Here is a 12,803-nt window from a genome sequence, read left to right as displayed (position 1 = left end):
AGATGATTGACAGCTCTGCACATGAACATTATTCCTATATAATTAGCAAATATATAGATATATATTTAAACAAGAGATTAAGATTCATTAAAACTACCTTATAAGAGTCACCCTTTCATATTCTCAAAAAATCATTATCTTGAAGGAGCATTCTAAATCTGAGTACTCCATCCAAACCAGCTCACAAAGACTAATCCTTTTTTTTAACTTACCCCATCAATGACTCTTCCACTGAAATGTAACACAATGTTATAAAAGCTCCGGTCAGACCCAGCTTCTGGTCTAGCAACTTCATATTGGTTAAAGGTGACAAGGCCAAAAGCAGGAGCCACAGACACAGCCAAATTCTCATGTATTGAGATCACTGATGAGATTCGTTTGACCTGTCAATTAAGAGTATTTTTGCAGACAAAAGACTGGGGGAAGGGAGCTGGCAGACGGATAGTTGAAGCTTAAACACAAAGAAAGGGATGGATGTTAAAGTACTGCAGCAAATACTAATGAAAGTTTGCAGGATTAATCTATTGGGGGATGGGGGTAGACCCCCACTGACCACCACACACCCTGCCTTTGGATCATCTTCAAAAAGGAAAACAAAACTATGCAACACAACCATAACACTAGTCAGTCAAGGAGAATACCCAGATATTTATTACTGTAATGGAGAAACAAGGCAAACCAAGCACGACAACGAACAGATGCACAGCAAAAACTGCATTTACTTTCAGTGCATGTTCTTCTACTTACAGTATTTTCCATACTACTGCATGTGAGAAGAGATGTACATCAGCTACACAACCAGGTTAGTTGGCAGCTCTTTCCTTCTTTAGGATTATCAGAACAAGTCAGATTGCAGTAATCAGACTGTGGAAGCTCCATGGAGCAATTCCCATCCCCGAGGAAAACGCGGGCAGCTTGATTTCATTCTTGCCTCTCTCCAAACACCATATTCCTATATTTTGGTTCCACCAGACCATCCTTTGCCAGACAAACCAAAGGAGGATGCAGTGGAGATGCCACTGACACCAAAGTAAGGAGATACCACTGGCAGAGAGGCAGATATGGCCATACTTCCAAACACAAGCAGGACCCACCTAGTACCATCCCTCAGGGGAAAGACAAGAGACTGTCTCAGAGGAAGGAAGGAGAGATGAGAGAAGAGCAGGAGACCCTGAAGAACTTCTGGTTTTGTCTCCCAGAAGCCACGTTCACAGAATGGAATTAATGTATCTCCGGAACCACTACAGGAATACATTCCAATTCAAATCATAAAATTAAAACAGCCACCTAAACAGTACACGTGCCCAAATGTGTTCTGGGGCTGCCCAGTCACAGGTCAGGGATGAGCACTGAATCCAATTTCAGGTGGTCAAAAGTTTAAGTGAGGAAAACGTTACATGCCCACTTTCCATAAAAGTCTTCTCACTGCCACATATCTTGCCACTTTTAATAATCAAAATACACTTCCATTGGAAGAGGAACAACTCTACTAGCTGCATGTGTATGACAAGTGAATAAAAAGACACGGATATTTTTCTGGGCTGTAGGAGTGAATTGTGTAGTACTTTAGCTTTGCTAAACCCTGGTAACTACCTTTAACAACAGATTAGCAAACAAATGGTCAGTAATCAAACAAGCTCAAATGCTGGGAGATACAGAAGCAGATAAAAGTATGTATTATAAGCTTAGCAAGACATTTTATTCTTCCATTACTTTAGAACAAATATTATAAAACTGTTTGAAAGATGATTTTACTCTCAAACCTCATCTAAGGAAATCACCAAGTCCAACATGTTAAAGGCTGTTTTCTGTATCTACAGGAGAGGACAGTCTAAACAGCAGTATTAGACCACTATCTGTCACAGAGCCCATTATCACTAAAATACTTTTACGATACCTGCACAGAACTGTTCAACTTGGGACAGATCATAAGACAGCAACATGTGGGTCAACAGAAAAACAGCATCTCACATTACCTAGAAAAGCTTATGGGCATGTAGCAGGAGAACAGAGATCATGCTGAATTCCCCAAAACTGATGCAAGTCTGCAAAAGATAAAGCTACACGGAGAAGACAGGTGGAACTGGATGAGTACCAGAGCTCATTCTGGGCTTCATTCAATGGTGATATCCTGCAACAGAGAATGGTTACGTTCCAGCAGAATTCAGCCACCATTCCACTTCAGTGACAAGCTTGTCACTGGTGTCAGGACAGACAAAGATGTGCCCAGAGAGGTCCCACTTGGAGCACCTCCTACCAGCTGCTACACGAACAGTCATACAGCCACCAATTTAAGGTCCACAAAAGTCTGCCCTGACTGTGGCGCAGCACAGAGAGAATGGAGGTGGGGGAAACATTTTAAAAATCTTTTCAAAGGCACCCAGCACTTTTTAAAAACAGTGATGTCCACCAGGACAGAGGCAGCCCTCAGACTAGCTGGAGACAGACAAAGCAGGATCTGCCCACAGGCCCTGTATGGCCAGAACCTTGCCAGATACAGGTGCACAGATTTCCATGCTAATGTCCTTCCAAATTTCCATGCTAATGTCCTTCCACTCTCCTCCCTTTTCCATGCTAATGCCTTTGAAGACAAATGCATCCCCCGAAGCAACTGCAGATTGACAGCTCTGCTCTGTAAACAAGTGTCAAGGAAACAAAGCCTTAATGATGCTCTGTCATCTAAAAATACTATAAACAATGTCTGTGTTACTGATGGATAAAAGGGGGCCTTGTTCCTAATGAAGAGGATGGACTACCAGAGGAAAACCCACTTCCCAGCTCTGTAGGACTCCGGTGCATACAAACCCCGGGTTTTCATTCAACTTCACTGGGCTCTGCTCGCCATCAGCCCTATTGAGAGGACAAGCTGACACCACAGCTCCGACACAACAGGTTCTCAGCACTAGAACACAACTGGCAATTAAGAAATTAGTATTGGGAAAGTTCATTGTAGCCTTCTGTGGAAAGGCATTGGGAAAATTCATAGCATTATTAGAAGAGTGCCGTAAATAGACTGCCAAGACAGCCAATCCAAACATCATTTTCACTCAAAGATATAAAAATAAATAAATTCCTCCCTTTACTTCATCTTGGTAATTTTCCTGTATCTAAGTGATTTCATGTCTGCTCCCCTGCCAAGTGCCACAGTTTGATGTTTCTTGTGTTCCAGTAGTGACTCCCCCACAGGGATTCCCTCATCCAAGTGTGACCCAAAATAAACAGCGAGGTTTGTCTCACTCTGCCCATGTTAACACATGCATTATTCAAAATGGCTCAGAAGTGCAAAAGACTTCACTAAGCAACTGACCCATAGAGGAAGAGACAGAGATTACAGCATCATGTTCTTCAACCTGCTAAGAAGGTCATGATCTATTTAGCATGGAAGGGAAACTAAGATTTCACAAGGTGTAAGAAAAAAATGGATTTGGAAATTACATCTTATTCCGTCCAGATCTCTTGATAATTATCCTCTGTATCTCCTTGCCCAAATCTGATCAAATTCCTTTATGAATCTTTTTTTCCCATATATACTTCTGAAAACAGAGACACAGTTATTTTTTTTAAAAAGAACAATGTCACACAATGACTGTGCCACCCGTTCTCATATCTTACACCTATCACTCTGTTATTTCCTTTGCAGACCATTCTGTGAACATTAAAAAATACATCAGCAATGCCTGTGTAATGCCAAGGGAAGCAGGAATACATTTCAAAGTGAAAATGAAAGGGAGATGAAAATACATTTCCAGATTTTCTATTTTCAGTGCACTTTGTGAGCGATTTTTATGACCGACACAAACATACAGCACACATCTTTTTGGTTCTTATACACCACTATTGTCCTGGAAATCAAGAAACTGTCCAATACAAACCAAACAGACTCAAAATGAGAAGAAGCTATTCCACAAAGAGGACTAGAACTAGGAACACTCTAGAACACTCTCCCACAGGCATCTTTAGGATTTTATTTTGCTCCAGTTCAGGCCACTGCTTGTAAAATTGGGGTGAACATATTCTAAGAAATTCACTAGGGCAGAATACAAAATAATAATGCAACATTTGACATTAAAAATGACAACCAAGAGGATATGCCATAAAACATATTTATTTAATCAAATCAGTAAATTCCAGTTGTATTTTTTTACCAGCTCCAACGACTAAGAAAGCAAAAAAATTGACGTTTAGGGATCACAGAGTTTCCTGTCATTCATTACCACAGTAAATTGGTGCTTCGCTGAGCTTATTAAAAAATGCCTCAGCAACAAAAGCACAGTAGGCTTTAATTTGATGATGAACCTGAAGTGTCAAGACCAAACAGCACCAGGGAAGGAGCATCACTAACATTCCTGCTCCCAGTATTTAAAAGCTAAGATACTGGTTTTCGCCAGCTCTTGGGTTAGGAGGCATGAGCATATCAGCACAGTTTTACAACAGCAAACAAGCTATTCATTTCTCCTCATGCCATCATCTATTAATCTCCTCAGATACTTTGGTATCTGAAGCAAGTTTCTCTAATTTCATGTGTTTATTTACCCTCAGTTCTCCTTCATTCTCCTCCCCTCCTTCACAAGAGTAAATGGAAAAAAATATTTTCAATAGACAAACACAACTCATCCCAGAAAGAAAAAAAGACACAAATAGACCTGATGCTGAAGAGCAAAAAATTGAGGATCACCAGGATGAAAATAGATCAACACTAGAGCTCTGAAATGTGGAGATAAACCACAAACAAAAAAAAAATGCAGAAATGTTTGGTTTTTATCATGAAAATCAGATTTCATTTCTCATAGCTGACAAAATTATTCATCAATAGATGTTTTCATATGACACTCGATCTTTTGGAAAGCTTTCTGGGGAAAGGCAAGCTCAATCGCCTTTCCCCAGTTTGTGGCACACAGGAGAATCAAGATACAGACCCAACTCTTACTGCCACCTCTTCAGAGCAGCAACTTCTGGACTACAAAAATCATCACATCAAAACCACCATCCAGAGGCAAAATTAATTTATTTTTTATCCAGAGGCAAAATTAATTTATTCAACCTGAATTAATTTGTGATTATATATTTTCAAAGTTTCATTTTGGGGCAGGATGGGAACAGAAAACCTCAACAGTGATTTTTCTAATACAAGTGTTTTTTCAAAAGCTTCGAGTGAAAATAAAAGTCAAAAAGTTTATAACACAAATGAAAGGATAACTTTAAAAGATATTACCAAGCTGAATTTAAAATGCCAATTGCATTTTTCTTAGTTCTTGTTGCAGATTAAATACTTCCAAAGATACAATGAAGATCTAGCACCTCATTTTCAAGTTCTCATCCTACTGAAAAATAACAAAGACATTCTGTTAAAGCACAAAACAAAACAACCAAAGAATCTACTTGTATCATCATACCTCCTTTTATTTACTGACCCTGTATGACCAAAATATGTTTTGGAGAAATTTTGATAAGTTGGTCCCCACGGGAAATGTAACTTAGAAAATAAAATCCATGAAACTTCATACCTGTGGGACTGAAACTTCTTCCCTCAAGCAAATGTTCGATTCTCCAGGAAACATGCCAAATGCGTTATCAGCACCTCTGAAAACTCCAGAATTTCCTATTTCATATATACCACCACTGTCTTCATGTTGTTTCTTACACACTGCCAGAAGACTTTCCATAGTTTCTGGATGGTTCACACAGCTCAACAGCAAGGAACACACTTTGGTACTGACAGGTCAGCAGGGAAAGGTTACACTTCCCACTTCACCCACCCTGGCGTTCAGGCTCAGAATTGAAGCATCAATCCCCGGCCTGCTGCAGATTTGAGATGTGCTGGCCAGAAGGGATCAGTCCCCTGCTTCAGGGGCTCTCAAACATTGTCATTTGCCACTCCAGGCATGTGGAGTCAAGGCAGGAGAGCATGTGCACGCTGCACACCTTTCACCATCACCTCTGTCTGCACACTCCACAAACCCTTTGGGTTCTGCCTCTCACACATCACACGTGCCACTTCACACACCTCGCTACATCCCCTTCACACTCAGGCAGTTTGTTCCTTCTTCCCCTCCAGAAAGGCATTCTCAGCCTCATGCTCTAGCACATACAGAAACCGAAGCTATGGCTGTGATTAAAAAACATACAGCATGGAAAAGAAAAGGTTTCCGTCTCCTTGTCTCAGTGTGAACCACACGATTCTGAGAAACGTTCGACTTCAAGCTCCAGCCTTAGGGGTGTTCTTTTACATGAGGTGCCTGGCAATGGTTAACACTTGAATTCAGAGCTCTGGCTAAGGTTGCATGTAACCTATCATTTATATCTGAAGCTGCAGTGCAGTTCATTAGGAAATAACTGTGTTTTCCCAACCTACCATGCATGGGTGTGATTCACAGAGCAGTTTCAGTGTACTTGAGCTACATTCCTTTTACAGGATTACAGAACAGAAGCTCATATTTGGATGCGTTGATAAGACAATCCAACTACTAATGGAGTCAAAGCAATGACTCGATATTGGATGGCTTCAAGCTGTATGCCTGACAGAAACCTTCAGTCCAGATCACCAATTAAAAAAGAAATCTAGCTAAAAGTAAATGCCAAGGGGCCTCGGCATCACCTTCTGACTTTCTGATTCTTCAAAAAACCCAAACAACATCCATAGAATTAAACGTTCTTTCTGAGTGAGCAAGGCATCAGACTGGCTCACCCAGTTTTTCAGCAGACATATTCATACAAGCTCAGCTCTAATGACACCAGAAATAGCCCAAAACCCCAGTAAAGATCACACCACTTACCAGGCCACTGCAAGTGCTGATGGCTGCTGTCCCACTGCCGGAGCCGGGCTGCCACGCTGTGCCAAGGAAGTGGCAAGGAACTCCTGAGGGAGCTGAAATCTTCGCCCTGGTGTGGTTGCCACGTCTCCTTTCTACTACATAGTTATGGGAAAGAAATCCCGTGTGGATAGTCAAGTTAAAAAACAGATCTTTCTCCTTGTGATTAATTTTGTAATATACCACATCTTCACTTTTTACGAGATGTCTCTTCTTCCTCAGACTTGAGATGGGAGGGTGTAGATTAAAAGAAAGAAAATGCCCACTTGCATCTACTCTTGCTGGATGAACCACGTGGTATTCTGGCACTGTCTTCACAAATTGCTCTGAGAGAAAGGGGGGGAAAAAAAGAAACAAAACTAGAGTGAGTACTAGCTTGTACAGATCTCACATAATTTAAAGGAAAAATCAGAAGTGAGAGCAATTCACCACAACGCCCTACTGACAGACAGTGCACAGACTACTATGGAACACATTCCTCATTTGGGCTTTCTATTCTCCCATTGTAACCCTCAGTTTAGAAGGTAAACATTCTTCTTTTCAAACATTTGTCCCCATTCATATAAAAGACTGACTGTCATGCACACTCCCCTCTCCCAGTCCCACTAGAGCTGGGAACCCTTCATGACCTAGGTCTCCAGGACATGATACTGTGATCAAGGAGTGTGATCTTCATACATCCAAAAAACTGACCACCTGAACTTGGACAGAGAGCCTTGCAAAGACATAAAGGTGAAGACAACACAAATTGATTATCTGTAGTAACAGCATCTCAGTAGCACCAGCTTTAGCAACTGCTACAGCTGCAGCTTCAGAATTTCAAAGAAGGGTTTGAAGAGAATGAAGTAATCCTGCTGTGTTGTATAAGGCGTTCCAAGCAGGGTAAGATTGGACATCTTATCACTTCTCAGAATCTAGCAGGGAAAGAGAGCATTATTGACATTGTTGTCCCCTGCTACAACAGGGGAAGCACAAGAAGATACAGAAGAAACACCAGCTGTACCCAATTTTATTTTTTTAAATTAATGTGAAACGCAAAAGCCCCGTGCAAATAACACAAATCCACATAAAACACAATCCATAAGAATTCATACCCTAAGGGCCAGATCTGCTGGGATAACTTGAATTCTACCCAAGAAATGACAGTCTGAACACATTTAATTAAAAAGAAGTTATGATGACATGCATTAATCCAGTTCCTCTTTACCCAGAGTCGCTCTTCACTCCCAAAGTCCCAGCCACTCACACATAAAGTGACTACACCCCATTCATTAACTAAGCTGCTTAACAAAGCAATTAGCCTGTTCCAGCTGCTTCCAGGCTAGGTCTAGTTAGACAATCCTTTTAGAAGCACTTCTCCCTCCATTGCCTATACCTTCAAAGTCACAGAGGAAAAATCCTGCCTAAGCAGGCAGCTGTCTGGATTCATCCCCTTCTGGAAGGAGCACATCTCAGCTGCCCTCATTAGCTGCAGTTTAAGACGTGGCTGCCTGAGCTTCCTCAGGCCAAAGACCCCTGAGACAAATGCACTGAAACACTTCCAACTGAAAGGAAAGCAAAACAAAACACACAAAGTCCCCGGCCTCCCAGCACATATAGAACTACATCAGAATTCTGGCCTAGTTTCAGCAGCAACTCTACTTCAGAAGCAAACTTATTCTCTTACACAATAGATTTCTTTGTATACAAGCCTGCAGTGACTTGGAGCCTTTGCAGGACAAGCCACAGCAGTGGGGTTTTGGGCCTTCACAGAGCCAGGTCTTGACAACGTGGACAATAATGCCTACCAGAGGTTCTCAGAGACATCTGCCCTTGTCCACTGAGGGGACTGAGACGCTGGAAACTCAGTGCACACCTTCACGCCTGCAGTTGGCACAGCCTGTGGACAGCACAAAAGGTGCTGGATGCCTGATAATTCAGCAGCTGAAGCTAACCCAAGCCTCCTCACACTCTACAGGGAAGGAAAAAAGAAAAAAAAAAAGGCAGGTAGAAGAGATAAGATCTGCAGATGCTAAATTGTGAGACTTCCCAGATGTCTCACATCCCATATTGGGATATGGGACTTCCCAGACATGGGACTTCCATATGGCGAGCAAAGTCAGACTAACAGAGAATGCTGCAAGACCAGCCCCATTTCTATGGTCTTCAGCACAACTCATTAAAAAATCAAATCCAGTGCCTGAAGGAAAACTCACTCATTTGCTGTCACTGTGCCATTTGCCTCTGCCTGATGTCTTGAACCTAATTTGTTGTGGCTTAACTGCTGAACTCTATGCAACACCAAAGACTTCTGGTTTTGGATTTAAAACTATGCAAGGAAGTTTTTTATTTCATCACTATAGCATCACTTAGTGTACAGAGGTTAAAGAAAAGTAGGCCATCAGCATCAGTAAGATGTAAAATAAGGCGGAAGCATTGGATTATCAAAGCAGAGATACTGAACTTCTTCCATAAACACATTAAATACTTGTTTAGTTACTGGAGAGGAGAATTATGCTGCAATAATAATGTACTGTAATACAACTGCAGAAATGAATTATTAAAAACCCTTCAAAAGACCAGAGGGAATAAGATTACGACAAAAAAGTCTAACATGATGAGGGTAATAATATTTCTGCAAGTAATCACTATCAGTACAGTTTTGCCTAGACTGGGTAAAATTCAGTCCTAACTACAACAGAAAAATTTACTGAGCTCCACACTAAGCCTAAGACAGCATAGTTTCTGCCTGGAGAAGAGTGTAAAACAGACAAGTGGTACAATTTTGGTGATCCCTTTCTGCCCTTCTAGGAAAGAACAAAATTCATGCAACGCAGACTGCTCAAAATTAAGGGCTGCATCCCTCAATACCGAATACCTCTAGTTTCACATAGTAACGGGAATTCCTATTAAAACACCACAAGTTTCCATAAAATTTTGCAGCAGCAAACATAAATGGAGAGAACAAATGCCACTGACAAGCCGTGGCACTGGCAAGTCATAGCATCCCCCTTGGACATCCAGCATTCTCTCCACTCCAGGGGAGTCCCACCTGTCGTGTGGACACTGCTCAGGACTTACAGGCCAGGAAAGGTGGCTGTGTATCTCCAGAGGGTGTTTTGTCTTTCCAGAACTACAGCCTGGGCATGCTGGCTTGTGTTGGTATTGTGAATGAGACCGAAACATGGCAATGAGCAGCACACACTTGAGTCACAACTTTTATCTGCAATCAGTGTCTGCTCAGACTTTTGGGCGCACAGGGCAGGCAATGTTCAGGCCCTTCACACTCATTTTGAGGAGCCCAAGCACTCTTTAAGTTGTCAGAAAAGTCTTCTCTGCAGACCTTTCAAATTCCACATCAGTGAAAACATCTGATAATATTCAAAACCACTCCTGTGTGTTCTGCTCCTCTGTGGATTCAAATTCACCACACATGGCAGAGAATTGCCTTATTAGGAATGGCTGTACACAAAGTGGTTAAACTAGGATAAAAACATACATGATCTGTCACACATGACAGGAAAACCACAATTTATTTTAAATACATAACATGTTCCCTGACAAAATTCCTTTAAAATGTGACGCACCATCATTTGCCATTGTTTCATCTCCATCTTTGTAGTTTGTGTACATGTGCCCCTCAGACCCTCTGGCTTGTTTTCAAACCATTCCCTGGGATAGGAAAAAGTGTGGGCTCATCTTGCGAGGAAGCATCACACCCAGGAAATACAGCAAGCTCCATTCAAAGCCCTACAGCAGAGAGCAGGCCTTCAGCACTCTGCAAGGGCATCCCAATGTCCCATCCACCACACTTATGGATGTAGAGAGGGGAGAACACTTCAACTCTACCACATACAAATTTCAGTCCACACCTCACACTGCCAGAAACCTTCCTGTGTAAAAAATTAGCCACATTTTTAACTGCCCCTTTACTCAATGATATTTGCAAATTCTTGGAAAAGACTGTTTTCAATGCCTAGAAAGTGAAATTACTTCTACATTAATTTCCACATGCCCAACACTTAAACAGCCGCTACATGCTAACACAACCATCCCTGTTCTGTCCCATGTACAGTCACAGGGATGTAATTTTAGCATCCACTTTCAATGAATCCACCAGGAACCAACTTCAGGATACTTGAAAATTCACTTTTCAGGCACCTTATTGAAACACTTTTCAGGCACTTTATTTAAACACCTTTCCACACTCTCTGACAGATAGAGAAGATTTTCTCTTTTGTGTTCAAGCTCTTTTGAAAGGACCACAGCTGTTGATTACAGAAGCAAAATTTCTTCATATACTTTTGGATCTTCTACTGCCAGGCAGAGTCTTCCAACTACTCAAAATTTTTCTCCCTTGGGAGCCACAATTTTCCTTAAGCCGGCAAAAACTAAAATAAAAATTAAATTTCCTTGCACTCCCCACTCCAAAAGAGGACAAAATAACCCAACTGTGAGGGCAGCCTCAAAGAAACTCCTCCCGCGGGTGAAGTCTGATTTGTAATTTACCATCCTCACTAAATGTGAGAAACTCACAGCGGGTGCTGAACCCTGATAAGACCAATCCTTCTACAGCGCCTGCTGCTTTGGTACAGAAGCGATCGCTTGCTTAAAATAAATAAATAATCAGGACAGTAAACTTCTTCGGTTTAGTAGCACAGAACGATCCCGGCATTTAGACAGCTGCTTCTAAACGGGGAAGATCTGCAACAGGCGGAGTTTAGCAATACCTTCATCTCTCCACAGCCAAACTCTGCCCGGGAGCCGCATAAGGCGCAGCCAGAGCGCTGTGCCCCGGTGCGGAGCCGCTCCCGGCAGCGCTGCCCGGGCAGCTCCAGGGGCCGACACGGCCCGGCTGCCGCCCCTCCCGCCCGAGCAGCGTCCCGGAGCCGCTGCGCTGCTCGGGCTCGCACCGCACCCTCGGCGGGACCCGCTCCCCGCGGCGTCCCGCCCCGTCCCGCCGCCACTGACCTTGCCCGCCGTCGGGGAACGGGGAACTGCCGGCCGGCGGGGCCCTGCCCAGGCAGGGCGCTTGGGCGTGGAGGACGAGGAGCCAGAGGGAGAGCACGCGTGCGGCCCGGCTCCGCGGCACACATGGCATGGTGCGGGCGGGCAGCTGCGAGCGGGGCGCCTATCGGGGCCGCGGCATGGCCGGGCCGCTCCCGGCGCCGCCGGACTCAGGCGCCGCTCTGCACAAGGGCTGCGCGAGGCCGTCCCGGTGTCTGGTTTCTGCCGGCGGAGGAAGGAGGGCTGTGGGGAGGGAGCAGCTCCCGGGAGCCCCCGCCTCGGAGCCGCCGGGGTTAACGCGGCGGGACGAACCGGGCCGGGTCGGCGGGGAGGGAGGAGAGGCGAGGCCGCCAACAGGGACCGCCGCCCCTCTCCGCCCTCACCGCAGCCGGAGTGGGGAGTTCGGCCCGGCCGCCCTCGGGGAGGGCCGCCCGCACAAGGCTGCGTCCCCTCGCTGGGTCACGCCGGTGTCTCCGCCGAGGGGCCGGGGCAGGGCGCCTCGCAGCCCCGCACAGGCCCTGGCAGAGGTTCCCTCGCCACAGGAGAAGGTGTTGGAGGCAGGCGGGAGTTTCTCCCGTTGTCCACCGCTCCTGATGCGGCGGGAGGGGATAGGGGTTTCCCGGGCTGAAGCATCCCATAGCCCGTGGCCCCTCGGGTCCCAGCAGCCAGAGCCCGGTTTCCAGGCTACCTGATAGAATCACAGAGTCAGCCAGGTTGGAAAAGACCTCTGCGATCATTGAGTCCAGCCTGTGTCTGAATGTCAAAATGTCAACCAGAGCATGGTAGCAAGACCCACATCCACTGCTTTCTTAAACACCTCCACGGATGCCGACTTCACCGCCTCCCTGGGCAGTTCATGCCAAAGTCGAATCATCCTTCCTTGTGAAAAAATTCTTCCTAATGTCCAGCCTAAACCTCCCCTGATGCAGGTTAAGACTCCTCAGGGTGCCGAGACCGTTCTGCGTTTAGCAGTGTGCTGGCACATTGGGGTTACTTCTGAATGTCCTC

General features: G+C 44.4%; 1 protein-coding gene across 1 annotated transcript in view; it reads right to left on the bottom strand.

Annotated features, from left to right (window-relative positions):
* ADAMTS12 (ADAM metallopeptidase with thrombospondin type 1 motif 12) overlaps positions 1-11,889 on the bottom strand; it is a 140,956-nt gene extending 129,067 nt beyond the window's left edge. The window contains exons 1-2 of the mRNA XM_054283474.1: positions 11,760-11,889; positions 6,774-7,135 (exon numbers count right to left, since the gene is read on the bottom strand). Coding sequence (XP_054139449.1) covers positions 6,774-7,135; positions 11,760-11,889 — 492 coding nt within the window. The remainder of the gene's footprint in view (positions 1-6,773; positions 7,136-11,759) is intronic.
* Between the last annotated feature and the right edge of the window lie 914 nt (positions 11,890-12,803).

Source organism: Melozone crissalis, unplaced genomic scaffold (genome assembly GCF_028551555.1).
Source record: "Melozone crissalis strain CALT ecotype California unplaced genomic scaffold, PUWL_Pcris_2 ptg000036l_1, whole genome shotgun sequence".
NCBI classification, from domain to species: Eukaryota; Metazoa; Chordata; class Aves; order Passeriformes; family Passerellidae; genus Melozone; species Melozone crissalis.
Note: the sequence above shows the minus strand (reverse complement) of the source record. Positions and strands in the feature narration are given on the sequence as shown.